We start from the raw sequence: 17,780 nt of genomic DNA, 5'->3' as shown, positions 1-17,780 counted from the left end.
TACCTGGATTGCAGTCCATCCAGGCTTTTTTTACTCCTACTAACGTGCCTCCCAGGGATGGACATCACAGCTGGCGTTCAGTAGACGGCTGGGGTCATCTGAATAGGCCTAGACCGTAGTTTTGAAATTTAGTGTGTTCTTTACTGATGCATAATTTATACAAATATGAGAGTAGTAATAAAAGAGTAGTGGCCTTGTAATCCCTTGGAAAGGGTCATTTTCAGAGTATTTCTTTTCAATTTTGGGACATAATTGGCATGTGGTTTTTGTTAATGCTTTTTTCCTTCAAATTATTTAAAAGCATAGCACAACCCCTTGTGTGACATCTGAGCACAGGTACATGAGCAGGCTAGTAGCCCAGAGACACACCTGTCTCCGAGTGAAAGCCTGTGTTTATGGGAAGAGCGGCTGTGGCTTTGCTCATGGAGAAGAGTGAAGAGTGAGCACTACCACAGCTCTCCCATATCATGTAGGGCTCCCAGAGTTTACTTGATGTTACTTCTGGAGGGGCCTCAGCATGCAGTGAGAAGGAATTGTTAGTTGGTTTCGACTTGACTGCCTACTTTGATGCTTGATAAAAACTGCAAGAATGGTAAAAATCTGTCTATTTTTGCTTTTTAATTATCAAACAAATAGAACAGGCTTATTGAGGGAAGTTTATTACAAAGTTAATTTCCATACAATGCCTTTCTAGCCATCTCTTTCCAGGGTAATTACTGTGAGTAGTGTTTCACCAGATGTTTGAGGATAGTCTCTGCACACTTACTCATTCTTTTCAGTGTGTGTGTGTTGAGTGCCAGCATAATTCAGCACTGTTTCAGATGTGGAGTTATAATAGTGAAGAAAACAGACAGAATTCCTGCCCTCCTGGAGCTTCTGTTCCAGTGAATAACAGACAAGTCACTGAAATAACAGTATAAGGTGGTTATAAGGTTTGTATGCCTGAGTGTGTTTATAAGTAGGATTTTGTTTTAAGTGTGGTGGGATAGTTCTATGCACAGTGGCTTTCTTTCAATCAGTAAATAGATCCAGGGACATTCTTTTATGTCAGAATATATAAATAAATCTATGTCATTTTGTAGAATGGACTCAAGGTTTTTTTCCTTGAGTTCGATGTGCTATCCTATATAAGTTCTTTCTCTGATTTCCCAAAGATTCTAAATTAGATTTGGGGTTAATTCAAATAAATAAAAACTTTGGGGGATATAGATGAAACTGTCAAATTTCTGGTAATAATAATTTTAATTACAAAAATTTATTCAAAATAACATATAAATAAAAAGTATATATTAAGAAGAATGGCTTTGTTGTTCAGTATCATAGGTTGTAAAGCAGCCTTATTCAAGTTTTACACAGACTTCTTCAAAGCAAATATCTTCAGCGTCACTCAAGAAGATTTTTAGAATTCTGAATGATGCTGTCATTGAAAATTATACCCCAAGGCCTAACTGTGATAGCATTAAGACAGTTTTCTTCATTTGTCATTTATATCATGGTTTTTCACAGTGCTGGTTGTAGCTCAGTATTTGATTTGTGAAATCATTTCAGTGTGTTTGCAGTCTGCTCCCCCACTAGAATGTAGGTTCTGTGAGACTTGATGTGGTTTACCTTAGCAGTCTTAGTACTCTAGATTGTAGATGTTCAGTACATACTACATGAGTGAATGAAGATACGGGTCTTATAATGGCATTCAGTGATTCTACAAATGAAGGGTATACCCCAGAAATAATTGTTAAAATTTGCATTAAATTTCTTGGCTTCCTTCATCATTGATTTTTTTGGATGGCTTTTGTTAACATCACAATAGCACTGGTTGTGTTCATTTCCAAGATCATGTCCCTTTCTAAACAGTGTGTAGGTTTTCTAAAAAAGGAGAAAGTACCTCAGCTTATTTATTTATTTATTTTTTGGTGGTGCTGGGGATTGAATCCAGGGCCTTGTGCGTGCGAGGCAAGCACTCTACCAGCTGAGCTACATCCCCACATAACTCAATTTATATTCAAGATTTTTTGAGAATCAGAACCAGACACATCTCCTTTCTCTGAATCTGTGATTGTTGGTAATCTTATACCACCTGAACTGCCATATTCATATTAGAGCTCAGTAGTTGCTTTTATAGCTGTGCAAAAAGTATAAACAATTTTTTTTTAAATTATTGCTGTATTTCTCCCCCTCTTAGAAAGCACAGGAGTATGGCTATGACCAGTCAATGATGGCTCGCTTCTACAAACTGCTGGAAGAGAAAGTAGAGCAGAACACGATTGGCAGACTGCCGATTTTACAGCTCACTATTCAGTACAGGATGCATCCAGATATATGTCTCTTCCCTTCTAATTATGTTTATAACAGAAGTTTGAAAACAAATAGGTGGGTTTCCCATTGCTTGTAAATTTTTGTTTTGTGTATTAATTTTTGTAGGTTTAACTGTTTAAATAGCCATTTAACTGTCCTTAACTTTTATTATTAATTTCCTCTAATAATTGGTGCCAACATGTTGACTAGATCAAGTGCAGATGAACAAAGTGAGAAGGGCCAGAACTCACCCATATTTATGCTACCCAGAAGTAATCACTGAAGGTGTTTCAGCCTCTCTTTCCAGTCTCATGTTGGTGGGTAGAGGTGCTGGTGCTGGAGCGGGAACCCAGGGCCTCAGGCTATATGCCTACCACTGAGCTGTAGCCCCAGCCCTCCAGTCTTTCTGTGCATGTCTTTTACTTTCTTTTTAAATTTTGAGGGAAAAAACTGAACCTTACTCTACATAGTGTTCTGTGGGTTGCTTTTTTGTTAGTGTTATGAGTAACTTCCCAGTCACAATTGTTCTACATTTTGATTATATAAATCACTTTGCCTAAGGCTGGGATATAGTTCAGATGGTAGAGTGTTGCCTTGAATGCACAAGGCTCCAGCACCACCAAAAAAAATAATAATGATCACTTTTCCTAGCACCAGAATAGAAGTAAAATCTATTTTGTATGTTTTACCAGAAAGTCTCTTTTATTCCCTTACTTTCTGCAGTCCCTGCACCCTCCCGAACACACACACACACACACACAATGGTGGTAATAATAATAAAATTTGTACTTGTAACCTACATTCTGAATGGTACTGCTTTTCTATAGGCTGACTGAAACCAACCGATGTTCATCAGACTGGCCATTCCAACCTTACCTTGTATTTGACGTTGGAGACGGTTCAGAAAGACGGGATAATGAGTATGTTCTCTTTCTTTATTCCCCAGTGAAGGTTTCAGAATTCTACATTATTCCGATTTAGATTTGTGTTAAAAATGTTTCCCATGCACATCTCTGCTTCGTGCCAGAGCACTGTCAAGAGCTTGTCCTTTCTCTGTGTCAAGGGGTGATGTTCCTACTTGAGGAGCCACATGTGGAGTTGGGGCAGTGAGTGAAGCAGACAAGCCCCTTTGCGAGGCTGCTGTGGTCTGAGGGGGAGACAGATGTTAATCAGGCAGTCTCCTAGATGAGTGGTCATTTCAGAAGCATTGAATGCCATGAAGGAAAAGACAGATTCATTTGAATTAAAGTTGGAGTGGGAGTAAGGAAGTAGAGACAAAAGTTGGGTGGGATACTTTAAGGATCTGGGGTGAGGAATAAGGGACCATGTTCAGGCTGTTTGTAATTAACAGCAGAAAGGAGTGGTGGTATTGCTAAGAAGCGGAGATATCAGAGGAGCCAGGGATTCTTATGAGAGAGCAGGGGAGGAATAGTCCCAAGGCAGCACTTGTTAACCCACAAACACTGCCTCCCCAACGTGAGGTAGGAAATGCAGCTTCCACTCTGCCAGAAAGGACTGCAGAGCAGGTACCATCCTCAGATGAGAAGCAGGTATTAAGGTAAAGAGGGGGAAGGGGAAACGTTCAGTACAGAAGTTAAGACAGAGAAGGAGTCGGCTGTCAGATTACAGATAATGCCCTGACAGCTTGTAGGAGTAATATTGACCAGAGAGGCTTGACCCAGGAAGCAACCCAAGAAAACGATTTCAGGGGTTGGAAGACATCACTGGGTGACAGGGTTGTCTAGATAGTAAGACTGGGAGTGAGAATAGTGGGTTTTTATCTGAGACTTGTAGAACAAGACGGGAACAGCCTCAAGCATACAGTGCAGGTGAAGTTTGTCCCTCGGTATTGGTGTGTGTTGGGTCTGGTGTACCAGTGAGAGAACACATAATTTGGGGGATGGGCTGGGAGTGCAGAAAGGCCAGCAAGGTTCCCATGTTCAACTCTGGGGTCACAGTGTCCATATCTATCCTCTGCAGGTGGCATTTTCCTGGCCCCATGGTACATGGCCAGTGATGGGGAATTAAGGAAGATACACATTCCAGGCTCTTTCTCAGTGTGTTGCGGGTAGCAGATTCTTAAATGGTGTTACTCATTGTGTATATTCTCATTATTATAGATACTGTGGCTCTCACTACTGCTATCTGTGTTTTAACAGGTGGAAATACTGGTGACTAAACTTCATTTGACTCCATACTCTCTCCTTTCTAAATCTTCATGTTTCACTGTGCAGTTTTATGCTTATTTGTATGTCCAATATTAATGGTCATTATAACATCCTCCTGGAGTCAGTCCTGGCTGAATAAAAGAGAGAGTCTGTCTTGCTTGCCCTTCATTGTATTGGGAAGCAAACTACGTGGGACTTGTTAGCAATTAGAATGCTATTAATTTTCATGTGTCCTTTTTTTAAATCTTATTTAGCTCATATGTAAATGTTCAAGAAATAAAATTGGTGATGGAAATAATTAAACTTATTAAAGACAAAAGAAGAGACGTCACTTTTCGAAACATTGGCATAATAACCCATTACAAGGCTCAGAAGACAATGATTCAGAAGGATTTGGACAAAGAGTTTGATCGGAAAGGGTGAGATATATTTACATCTGTTTCTGGGCAGTGGTGAAGTGGTAACAGGGCAGAAGGAGCCTGGAACACCAGCTTCCCTAGACTTCTTGGGTGGGTCCTGGGCCCTGGAGACGGGCACCTCCTGCCAGTTGGAATGTCAACATTGTGCTTGACAGTGGAACTGGCTAAAAAAATCTCCACAATTTTTTCACTTTAGTTCCATGATTTGCTGACCTGAATTTTAATTCTAGAGAGACTAGTAAAATCATATTTCATTTTGAATATATGTAGTTTTTTATGTAGAGTGAAAATTAAGGATCAGATACTAGAAATCCATTAACTCAAGGATTTGGCTCATTGGTAGAGTGCTTGCCTCACATAGGTGAGACACTGGGTTTGATTTCCAGCACCACATATAAATAAGTGAATAAAATAAAAGTTCATCAACAACTGAAATAAGTATATATATATATATATATATATATATATATATATATATATATATCCTCAAGAGTTTTTTAACCCAGAGATGACCAAAATTGACTCTATTAAAAAGAGAAAATCTGAACAGATGTATATAACAAGTAAAAAGGTGGAGATAGTAATCAAATACCTCCTGATAGTGAAAGACTCAAGACCAGCCTTCATTCGTGAATTCTACCAAATTAAAAAAATAAATAAGAATAAAGAACACCAGTCCTTGGATCCAAGAAGTGGAACACTTTTAAACTCTTTTTTTTTGGGGTGTGTGTGTGTGTGTGTGTGTGTGTGTAGCTGGGGATTAAACCCATGGCCTTTTGCATGCAAGGCAAGTACTCATTTTTATGAGGGCAAAATTCAGCCTGATACCAAAGCCAGGGAAAAAAGACATCACAAGAAAACTGTAGATTGATATCCTTTATAGATGCATAAATGCTAAACAAGAGTGGCAGACTGAAGTCAACAGCATATTAAAAGGATAGTACATCATGACTAAGTGGGATTTATCCAGGAGTGCACGGTTAGTTCCACATATGGAAACTAATGTGATATTCATACATATGTGTGATATATATATTAATAGAGTAAGAGACCCACATGACTATCCCAGTAGACAGAGAAAAGGCATTTGACAGAATTCAATACCATTTTATGATAAAAACATTGAACAAAGTAGGAAATTGTTGATCTAATAGAAGACATCTAGGAAAGCTAGACAGCCTTTCTTCCTAAGACCATGAAGGATCTTTGCTCTTCCCATTTCTTTTCCACATTATACTAGGGATTCTAGCCAGAGCAGTTGAGCAAGAAAAACAAAAGTCATCTATATCTGAAAGAAAGAGGTAACATTTTTTTCTTAATAGGGCTGGGGATATAGCTCAGTTGGTAGAGTGCTTGCTTCGCATGCACAAGGCCCTCGGTTCAATCCCCAGCACCACCACACACACAAAAAAAAAACCTTTGTGAATGGCATGTCTTATTTTTAGAAACCCTATGGAAACCATTCAGAGAAACAGCTAGAGCTTATGAACAAACAGAGCAGAGTTGCAGGATGCAGAGTCAATATATAAAAATCTGTTGCATTTCTATACATTATGATTAGTCTGAAAAGGAAATAAAACCAGTTCCATTTACAGTATCATCAAAATGAATAAATTAGGGAATAAATATAACCAAAGAAGTGATAAGGTTAAGATTTATACATTGAAAACTGCAAACATTGCAAGAAATTTTAAAACACCAAAATAAATGGAAAGACATCTGTGTTCAAGGATCTGAAGATGTTAAGATAATAGGACTCCCCACATTGATAGGATAATCTCTCAAAATTCCAAGTACCTGAACTTTGGATTGGGCAGAGGGGAGTGAGAGGAAGGGTGGGGCTGTGGGATGGGAAGGACACAAATGAGACATTATTACCCTACATACATGTATGATTACACTACTGGTGTGAGGAATGCGAAGTTGTGCTCCATTTGTGTACAGGTGTCAAAATGCATTCTATTGACATGATTAATTAGAACAACTTTTTTTAAAAAATATAGGGGTGGGCTAGGGTTGTGGCTCAGCAGTAGAGCACTCACCTAGTACATGTGGGGCCCTGGGTTCGATCCTCAGCACCACATATAAATAAACAAAATAAAGGTATGTGTCTACCTATAACTAAAAAATTTTTTTAAATATTTTAAAAAAATAGTAAATAATTAGGGAGGCCAGTAGAATAGAAGAAGAGGATGGGAGAGGGAGGGAAGGAAAGGGGAGGTGCTGGGGAATGAAGTTGATCAAAATATACTGTTTGTGTGCACATATGAATATATTATAACAAATCCAAAAATAAATAAAGTTTAAAATTTTTAGAAAAAGATTCCAAGTATCTTTTCTAGGGAGATGATTAAGCTAAGTGATAGAGCGCTAACCCTAACTATAAAACTTTTAAGGAAGCCAGCCCTAGTTGTGCACACCTATAATCCCAGCTACTCAGGAGACTGATGCAAGCCCTAAACAACTTGGTCTCAACAAATAAAAAGGGCTGGGGTGTAGCTAAGTGATAGAGCGCTTGAAGGAAGGCCTTAGGCTCATTGTCTAATTGGACTTCATAACAATTAAGCTTTTTGGCTATATGCAGTAGTAGTGTGCACCTGTAATCTCAGTGACTTAGGAAGCTGAGGCAGAAGGATTGCAGGTTTAAGGCCAACCTCAGCAACTTAGTCCCTAAACAACTCATCTCAAAAAGTAAAAAGAGACAGGGCATGGTGGTGCATGCCTGTAATCCCAGTACCTTGAGAGGCTAAAACAGGAGAATCACAAGTTCAAAGCCAGACTCAGCAATGGCAAGGAACTAAGCAACTCAGTGTCTCAAGATACAAAATAGGGCTGGGGATGCGGGTCAGGGTTGAGTGCCCCTGAGTTCAATCTCCAGTATTCAAAAAAATAAATTTAAAGAAGAGCTGGGGATGTAGTTCAATGGTAAAGCATCCCTGGGTTCAATCCCAGCACACAAAAAAAATAATAATAATTCAAATATTTCTGAGTGTCAAAGAGTGGAAAGGTATAGCTCAGCGATAGAGTGCTTATCCAGCATGCATGAGGCCCTGGGTTCCATCCCTAGCCTCACACCCAGAGTGGGTAAACAACCCTCAAATAGAAAATACTTGGAAATCATTTATCTGTTAAGACCCTAGGGGCTGGGGCTATAGCTCAGTGGCAAAGTGCTTGCCTTACATGCACAAGGCCCTGGTTTCATAAAGATACTTAGAATACTTAAAGAATTATAACAACTCAGTAATTTCAAGAATAGGCAAAAGATTTGAATAAGCATTTCTCAAAAGAAGATATAAACCCAACCAATAATCACATGAGAAGATGCTGTGTCATTTGCCACTGTGGAAATGCAAATCAAAACCCCAAGATACCACTTCACATCAACTAAGATCACCTAAAAAAAAGAACCCAGACAAAAAAAAAAAGTGGGGAAGATGTGGAAAAAATGGAACCCTGATGCGTTGCTGGTGAAAAGGTAAAATAGTGAATGTAGAAAGGAATTTAATGATTCCTCAAGTAGTTGAATATAGAGTTACCCCAGGACCTAGCAGTTCCACTCCTAGGTGTATACCCAACAGACTAGAACAGGTGTTCACCCATAAGCTTTTGCATGAGTATTCGTAGCAGCATGATTTGTAGTAGTCATACACCAGAACTAGCCCAAGTGCCCATCCGGTGTGAACGGCTAAGTTGTGGTATGTCTACCATGAAATACTAGTCAAAAGAGGAAGGAATGGTGCCATGGGCTAGCAATGCATGAGTCTTGGATGGTGAGGCTAAAGGAGAGAAGCCTGTGCCAGAGGATCACATGTTTTATGCTTCCATTTGTAAGTTTTGGGTATAAGAAAATTTAGAGACAGAAAGGAGATTTATGGTTGCCAGGGCACAGGGGTGAGACATAGTGCAGTTAAGACTAACTGCTAAGAATCGCACGAAAAAAGAAAAGGCTTTAAAATGTGACTCTGTTTTAATATTTAATAGTTTGTCTGTAAACATGTCTTTCTTTTGCAAATAGACCAGCAGAAGTGGACACTGTGGATGCCTTCCAGGGTCGTCAGAAGGACTGTGTCATTGTTACATGTGTCAGGGCAAATACCATGCAGGGCTCAATTGGGTGAGTAGCTGTTACGGTCCCCTTTTTCTTGTACTGGGAATTGAGCCGAGGGACAGTCTACCATTAAGCTATGTCCCAGTCCTTTTTATTTTTCATTTTGAGGCAGAGTCTCACTAAGTTACTGAGTCTGGCCTCAAACTTGGAGTCCTCCTGCCTCAGCCTCCTGAGTTTCTGGGGTTGCAGGAGTGTGCAACCGTGCTTGGCTGCCTTTAGGATTAGATCTATCATCTATCACTGTTGGAAAACACCATTATTTTGCTCTCTTTTTTTTTTTTTTTTTTTAGAGAGAGAAATTTTAATACTTATTTTTTTAGTTTTCGGCAGACACAACATCTTTGTATGTGGTGCTGAGGATCGAACCCGAGCCACACGCATGCCAGGCGAGCACGCTACCGCTTGAGCCACATCCCCAGTCCCATCTCTTAACTTTTTTTATGAAAACTTTTATAATATCATGAAGGTTTCTTTATTGTAAAATAGATCTATTGTTAGGTTGGCTTTCCTTGATGTCTTGTATGTTAGCCCATTCCATAGTGTGACTCTGTTCTTTCATTTAATAAGAAATAACAGCTAGATTAAGTGTATTTCTTTCCAAGATATGTGTGTCCCACATGGTATGTGTCATAAACGGTTTTTCCCTCTTCTGTTTTCCTGCTTTGACTTAGTTTAGTAGCCTAAACTGCTAGCAGTTTATTTACTGGTTACAGATGCTCAGGACTCCCTTGAGCTCCAGGCCTGTAACTCTTCATATCACTCTCTGTTCCTTCTCATAAGATACAGAGGGAGCTGGGTATGGTGGCACACACCTGTAATCCCAGTGGCACAGGATGCTGAGGCAGGAGGATCACAAGTTCAAAGCCAGCCTCATCCATTTAGTGAGGCCCTAAGCAACTTAGTGAGACCCTGCCTCAAAATAAAAAGGGCTGGGGATGTGGCTCAGTGGTATAGCACTCCTGGGTTCAATTCAATGGAATTTACAGGTTGTAAATTTGTTTATTCTTATAATTAGTAATGTAAGTGATCTTTGTCCATAATTGGGATGGGCTGCATGTACACACAGAGGCCATTTACCACAGAGTTGTTTTGTAAGTGGTCAATTCTTTCCCATTTTATTTCTATTAATTTGTCTGACTGATGTTTGTGTTTCTGCCCTAGTTCCACAATAGTTCAACAATTTAAATGTACTTAAATTTAAGAATGAATAATTGAAATGATTTTTTAAAGATATTTTTCAGACTTAAAAGTCATACTGTTAAATTTTATATCCAAGTCAGAGTAGGAGATTGACGTTTGTTTACTGTTTTTAGTGGGAATTGCTTCTGTGCTGGGTTGGGACAAAAAGGCTAAGAACTCACTGTCTTCAAAAGACTTGAAAGGAGCACAGGAGTTGTCTTAAATGCCACCTGCCTCCTTTAAACAAATGTGTGAGGCTTTTCTCTAAGAAGAAGTAACTTCTTTTTGTTGCTTAGATTCCTGGCCAGTTTGCAGAGATTGAATGTCACCATTACACGAGCCAAGTACAGCCTCTTCATCCTCGGGCATTTGAGGACTCTGATGGTAGGTACATTTTTGGGGACTAAAGGGAGCTCAAGTTTGCCCATTGTTACTATCAGTGGGTTTTTGTTTTTATTTCTCCATCAAAATGCAAATAAAAGTTATAATGTCCTCCAGTAAATTTTCCCTGTAGGGCTGGAGATGTGGCTCAAGCGGTAGCGCGCTCGCCTGGCATGCGTGCGGCCCGGGTTCGATCCTCAGCACCACATACCAACAAAGAAGTTGTGTCTGCCGAGAACTAAAAAATAAATATTAAAAATTTTCTCTCTCTCTCTCTCTCTATCCTATCTTACTCTCTCTTTAAAAAAAAAAAATTTCCCCTGTAAGTTTTTTTTTTTTTAAAGAGAGAGAAGTTTTTAATATTTATTTTTTAGTTATTGGTGGACACAACATCTTTGTTTGTATGTGGTGCTGAGGATCGAACCCCGGCTGCACGCATGCCAGGAGAGCGCACTACCGCTTGAGCCACATCCCCAGCCCCTCCCTGGAAGTTTTTGTGTACACATAAGCCACTTACCCTTTCTCAGCCCTGGTATTTCCACTAGGTTCTCAGGGTACCTTTTTAAAATGATCCCACATCTGTGGGATCACACCTATGCATGTTAGCTCAGTGCTTAATGTTTAGTCAACACTGAGCAAATGTGGCACAAGGTGTGCTCCGATCTGTCCTGAGCCACCTGGAGCCCTGAGCCTGCATCTGCTGAAGTCGTTGCCTTCAGAGTTCCTCTGCTTCTTTGCAGGGAGTGTGAGCCAAGCCTCTGTAGTAAAGTGAGAGGCTGTCATTGGTGGAGTCACAGCAAGATGCAGCACGTACTTGCTCTTGGTCGCTAGGGCTGATGACTTTTGAGATTTTGTTGTTATTGAAAGTCATCTTAGAAGGAAACTCAGAATTTTGCCTTTCATTTTAGTTAGTACCACTAGAGGGCATTCAAATGTACCTTCTATCTCATGTACCCCTTTTCTTACTAGATCTCCATTGTTTGTATATCCCTTATAGGAAGTTTTAGAAGCTATGTACTTCTAATTTTTATGTCCCTATTTTTAAGTTGATATGAAAAAAATCTTTTAGTATTGCTGAAGATTGGTAAATGTTAACATGTTTACATGAGGCAGTGGGATAAAGCTCAATGATTGAACACTTGCCTTAGCATGTACAAGGCCCTGGGTTCTATCACTAATGCCACAAAAAATAAATAAATAAGGAAGAAGAAGAAATAAAGCAATTAAAAATAAAACAATTACAAGCTAGGAGTGCTGGTACATACCTGTAACTCCAGCAACCTGGAGGCTGAGAAGGATTGGAGGTTGAGGCCCTTCTGGGTAACTTAGCAAGACCCTGTCTAAAAATAAAAAATGCAAAGCGCTGGAGATGTAGCTCAGTGGTAGAGCCCCTTGGATTCAATCCTCAGTATAGGGGTGTAGTCTTTGGGAACCCCAGGTTCGTACTTCCATGAATTTGCTGGCCGCTGGCCTCCCTGTGATGGCCTGGGTGTTTTCACTCTGGGGAGGCAGTGCTACAAAGAGCAGCTCACTGAGGGAGGATAGGGAGTGGCCCGTGGTAGAGCACCACCCAGGCCAGCACTGCAGAGAGCGGGGAGGCCAGGGCAAGGCTTCCACCTGACTTGTTTTGTTGTTCTTGGGTCCCACCTGCCTGCCCACCATTGATGCCAACCCCTCCTCCCCCCCCCACCAATTCTTTTTTTTTTTTTTTTTTTTTTTAAAGAGAGAGAGAGAATTTTTAATATTTATTTTTTAGTTCTCGGCGGACACAACATCTTTGTTGGTATGTGGTGCTGAGGATCGAACCCGGGCCGCACGCATGCCAGGCGAGCGCGCTACCACTTGAGCCACATCCCCAGCCCCCCCCCCCCCCCCCCCCCGCCAATTCTTTAGCTCTGTTTTTCTCATGAAAATGGAATCAGTCATGAAAGCACTTGGTGGTCTCCTCTGAGAAGCCAAGATTAATAGTCCCTCCTTAAAACTATTTTTGTGCTCTTAGGATTGGATTAGGTGCCAATTTAGGTATGATATTCTTGGCAAAAACAGCAAGGCCATCTGTTCCACGTGTGTCTCAGCCACAGACTGAGACTCTGGAGAGGCCTCCCAGCAGGAGGAAGAGTTGAGCCACCAGACCTGGCTGCCCGCATGGCCCTCGCTGCGTCACCCACCCTGCTCACGTGACTGACCCCTGGACCCAGGAAGCCATCAAGCACAGTGCACACTGCCCTTGTGTGCTGCTGTTGGGCTGTGACGCAGCGCTGACTCGCACTTGGAATCCTCATTTTTTGCTGTCTTGGACTTGAGACAAGTGTTTATCATTTCACTCTGAGCATACATAAAAGCAAGATCATACATAAAGCATACAAAAGCGTACATAAAAGCAAAAGTACAGGTGAAATGAATAGGTCAAGATATTCTTGAAAGGATTTCACTTTCAGGATCCTGGATATTTCAGGATCCAGTTCCTAGGGTCAGTGTCCTCCTCATCCACCTAAAAGGTTGGTGGATCAACATTTCCTCAGAGAGCACCGCCACTTTCTCCAGGGCTGTCTTAGAACCCCTGATTCCACTCCCCAGGTAGTGGTAGCTTTCTTGTGTCATTCAGATGATGTCCATGGAAGGTTTTCAGAGAAGATCTGTAAATGATACATTGACTAAAAAGGAGTTAGAGTTGCTGAGTCATGAATTTGCCTGGCATCAGCACATGGAAACTGCTGCTTGGCCAAGAGGCAGCCCACAGTCAGGAGTGGTGAAATGTGAATATTAAATGAGGTATTATTCCTATTTTTTATACTGAGGAAAGTTGCTCAGAGAGGTCAAGTGACTTTACCAAGCCCCTGTATATAGCAAGCAGAACTGCAGCCCCACTGCCCTAACCACCTTTCAGTAGGATCCCATATGAGGGTCGCTGTCCATTTTCTTTTCCTTTAATCTCTTCCCTTGTTTGTTCTTAGTAAAGTGACTCACTCGAGTTCTAGTGGTTGTAAATCAGGAATTACTATTGGAGAAAATTATAAAGGGAAAAGAGAAACCTGTTGTTCTGTTACTCATTTAGCTGTGTTTCTCATGGTTAAGCTCCAGAAAAGAGTCAGGAAATTGGGTGATACCTGTGGGATACTATCTCAGTCAGTTAATATGTTTTCTATCTTTGGGGCTTGGGAGGCCTTTGGGAAGCCAGTAAAGCTCTGTGCCTCTTTCTAGAATAGCCACCTGCATTCAAGCTTGCCTTCTGAGACCAAGCCTTCCTGCTGCCGAATATCAGCTCTGCCAAGGGCAGGCAGTACCCTAGGCCAGCATTATACAAAGGACCCCGGGGACGGGAGTGTTCTATGCCTGCATCATCTAGTGCAGTAGCTATTAGAAGTGTGTGACCATTGCACACTTGAAACGGGGCACAGAAGCTGAGTTTTTCACAGAAGCTGAAGTTTTATTTTTTCTTTCATGGGAATTTAGCTACATGAAGTTTCCAGAGAGTAGTGCAGAGCTGCATGATGGTACATCACCTTGCAGCGTGAGTAACAGTTGTGAGAATAGTCAAAGTTTTTGTCTGTCATTATGTATTTGAATTTACTTTTTTCCTTCAGCCTTGTCTGATGAGTAATGCATTGTTGAGAATCTATGCATAAAAGTATATGTATCATTTGTTCAGAAATGAATGTTGGAACTCCGTGGTCTCCATCCATAGGAGTGTTTCTTTGGGGTATAATCGTTTCGACCTTTCTTTTGTTTCAAGGAAAACCAGCATTGGAATCATCTGATTCAGGATGCTCAGAAGCGTGGTGCCATCATTAAAACCTGCGACAAAAACTATAGACATGATGCAATGAAGATTCTGAAACTTAAGCCTGTGCTACAGAGGAGTCTGACGCACCCACCTACCATCGCCCCAGAGGTGTCCAGACCCCAAGGTGGCTTGCCCAGCAACAAGCTAGACAGTGAATTTGCCAAGACATCTTTTGCATCTTCTGTATACCACACACCCTCTGACTGCAGGGAAGTTGCTGTTACTGTGACCTCAAAGGACCCTGAAAGGCCTCCTCTTCAGGACCGACTTCGGGACCCACGACTGCTGAGGAGATTGGGTGCTGATGCCAAGGGAAAATTCCTAAGAGATCCACAGCCCTTGAGCCCCCAGCATCCTGGAGCAACATCTCCCCTGGGAGAGCCAGGCTTTCCCGTAACTCACCAGGACCTTGGCAGTGCATTGCCACTGTCTGCTGCTAAACTGCCCCTGCAGAGCAACCACACACCTCCCATGCCGGGTGAGCCTCCAGCTGCGAGCTCGGATGCTTCCACAAGTAAACGCAAATGTGATCTGGAAGCAGGGCTCTGTCACAGGAGAGAGACCAGGGCTTTCAGTGAGGGGGAACAGGAGAAGCATGGCTCTGTCTCATATCATACAAAGAGGAGACTGGAGAAAGAGGAGAGCTATTCCAAGAAGAGGAAGCTTTTATAGCAAAGCCAGGTGCCTGCACTGCCAGCCACAGGCGGTATTGTAAACTCAAGGTGACCAGCTAGTAGGACCATCTGGACAAGACCGTCTCTTCCTGAAAGGAGTTTGTGCTGTGGGAAAACATGGGCTTGCATCCTAACAGCTGAGCCTTTGGTCATCTTCAGTAATTCCTGTCAGTTGCTAAAGCTTTCAGAGGGTGTTTGTGTGTCTGTGATAATGTCCTTGAAGTCAGAGACTCAAAATGTTGATCTCTTGTTCTATAAAAGAGGAGGTCAGACTGAAGTGGATGTTGTAAAAGTTGAAATGTATATTTGTATAGCAAATAACAAAATCCTTTTAAAATTTAATCTAGTAGGCCGCTTTTCTTTCCCCTGCTTAAATGTTAATCATTTTCAACAAAACAAACTTCATGTGGGGATTGGGCTGGGAGGGTGGGAAGGGAGCTAGAGGAGGCAGGTCCTTTCAGCCATTGCTATGGCAAGACAAGTTTCCTTAACAGCTGAGATGATTTGGAATAATCTGAGTTAGTGCTAGTGGATCAGATGCCTCTAGCTCTTCTTAAATAAAACAACTGGAGTTTCCTGGGGATGTTTGAGGATCAGTTATGCTAGGTAAAGTTCTGCTTATGTGGTGTTTGCATTTTTAGACCAGGCACCTTGGCACAGGGTATTAAATATCTGATTCATTTACCTGTTGTAGAGTACATGTTGTTCTCTGGATGAAATTCTTATACTTCCTGAAATACTAGAATAAGAGATGGAAGAAGTTCTTGAAGCACCATTCAGATGCACCTGCAAACGGTTGTGGATGTGGTTACTGAATTCCGGATAAGGAGGACTGGGTTTGCCACAGAAGAATCAACTCGGGTGGGTTGTTAGAGCTTTTGGTGGGTTACCAGGGAAAGTCAACCCTTCCCAGCAAATCCCAGTCTCCAGGCAGCATGGTAACCATTGGAGTAGGCCCTGCAGAGTATTTTAGGCAGGAAAGAGACTCCTTTAAAAAGAAGGGTAACAAAGAAGAGTTTAGAACCAGGCAGAGAGCTGACCGATTCCTATTGGCTTTGGGACATCCAAGGGTGAAAGGGCCATGTGCGGTCGGCGGCCCTGATTCTGTGGAGCTGGTGGTCCCTGTGGGAGGAAAGCAGGGTGGCAAGAGGACTGGCTCAGGATAGGGAGGGAGTGCCAACTGTCATGCCTGATTTTGTCCAAATTTCCAAAGTTGTTTACCTGACGGTTGTAATAACCAGTCACTTACAGTTAATTCTGTGCAGCCCATTAACTTGATTTTGGGGCAGGAACACAAATACCTGAAGATAAATGTGCACTATTTTAAATTTTCTTTGCATCCGCTTTTTCAGCAAAAAGGGTTTTGTGTTAGAAATTCTGCTGACACAGGTTTTAAAGAGCCTTGAAGAGAGTTGGAGTTTTCTGTTCCATCACCTGTGTCTTTCCCGCGGGTGCCTGGATGCCTGATGAATGTCAGTGGGACATTCCTGAAACCAGGGAGCTCACCTTCTAAGAGCATTTAGGCCCTGGGTCAGCCGCTGCCTCCAGTTTGCGAGTACAGTTTGCCCTGGGCCCTGGGTGCAGGGAAGAGCTGGTCGGGCTGGGTGAGCCCTGCTGTGCCTGGGCCATGGCTCTGTGGGCTTCCTCCCCGTGCCTTGGTCAAGAGACCTCATGTGACCTTTCAGCTTACTTTCTGCTATCTTGGGAAAGTGCTCAAATTTAACAGAGATTTGTAGGAGTGACCGCTTCAGTAGGCCAAAAACTGTGGACTTCTAAGGGAGATGACAAAAGTAGCTGGTATGGGGACATATCCCAGTCTGCTCGTCTTGACTTGTGAATTCCAATGTTTCCCCCCCAAGCGCATCCTTCACAGCCCCACACTGAACAGCATTCTTTCCATCCAGTTTGATCCCTGTTCTCAGGTTGTGGTCATCTGTTGGATCACTGCTCAGAGGCCAGTCACCTGAAAATTGTCAAGAACTGCAGCCTTTTTTCTTTTTCTTTTTTTTTTCATCCTTTTTTAATTTTTGTGTGGGGGTAGGGATGCCGGGATCTAACCAAGACCTTGGGTGCTAGGTGAGTGCTCCCTGATCCCTGCAAACAAACCTGTGCCCCAGAATACACTGAACTTGACATTAAGTTTTATTTGTTTCAGTTGGTAAAGTATTTGCAGGAAGCATTGGGTGTGTGTGCCGTGGCCTTTCCTGACGTGTCTGTCATGGCGCTGCTGCGGACGTGGCTCGTCTTGCTGCAAGATGGAGACATGGCTGCTGCGTCCTTGAGCAACGTTCAAAGAAAGTGCTCTGACTTCTTTGAGTATTGGTTATTTCAAAATGAATCTATTCTATTTAACCTTCTTTGTATATATTTCCCTTAGATTTATTGTGCACAATTTGTTTAGTTATGTTTTGTGAATTATCAGGAGCAAATTTGATAAGTACATGTGAATAACCTCCTGTAAATTAGTTTTATAAGAAATGTACTAAACTATTTTCTGAACTCAGTTGTGCAGATTGACAATTTTTTTCCTGTAGCTTTGACTTTCTATGCTGTATATTTATAGCTGGGATTTGACAAACAATGGACCTGTTCTCTTTGTTAAAACCTAAATTTTAAGAGAATGGCAGAATTAAAAGTGGAAACAAGAAAATTGACATAGGCTATAAGTTATATGTTATGGAATTAAGATACAAGGTTCTAACGGGTAATCCATTTAATCTGCCATTTCATTGTTTCATGCTTAAATTTCTTGGAGGGGAATTTATGTAATTTGGA

At 41.6% G+C, this 17,780-nt stretch overlaps 1 protein-coding gene across 12 annotated transcripts in view; it reads left to right on the top strand.

Annotated features, from left to right (window-relative positions):
• Window positions 1-15,689, top strand: part of Setx (senataxin) — an 87,486-nt gene extending 71,797 nt beyond the window's left edge. For all 12 annotated transcript variants that reach the window (XM_078048509.1, XM_078048508.1, XM_021723660.3 and 9 more), the window contains 6 exons: window positions 2,180-2,367; window positions 3,120-3,212; window positions 4,715-4,879; window positions 8,895-8,993; window positions 10,463-10,550; window positions 14,281-15,689. In XM_078048509.1, the coding sequence (XP_077904635.1) occupies window positions 2,180-2,367; window positions 3,120-3,212; window positions 4,715-4,879; window positions 8,895-8,993; window positions 10,463-10,550; window positions 14,281-15,003 (1,356 nt within the window). In that variant the 3' untranslated portion in view covers window positions 15,004-15,689. The remainder of the gene's footprint in view (window positions 1-2,179; window positions 2,368-3,119; window positions 3,213-4,714; window positions 4,880-8,894; window positions 8,994-10,462; window positions 10,551-14,280) is intronic.
• The last annotated feature ends 2,091 nt before the right edge of the window (window positions 15,690-17,780 follow it).

The sequence above is a fragment of the Ictidomys tridecemlineatus genome, chromosome 4 (genome assembly GCF_052094955.1).
Source record: "Ictidomys tridecemlineatus isolate mIctTri1 chromosome 4, mIctTri1.hap1, whole genome shotgun sequence".
Taxonomy (NCBI): Eukaryota; Metazoa; Chordata; class Mammalia; order Rodentia; family Sciuridae; genus Ictidomys; species Ictidomys tridecemlineatus.
This window is presented reverse-complemented; position numbering and strand designations above follow the sequence as displayed.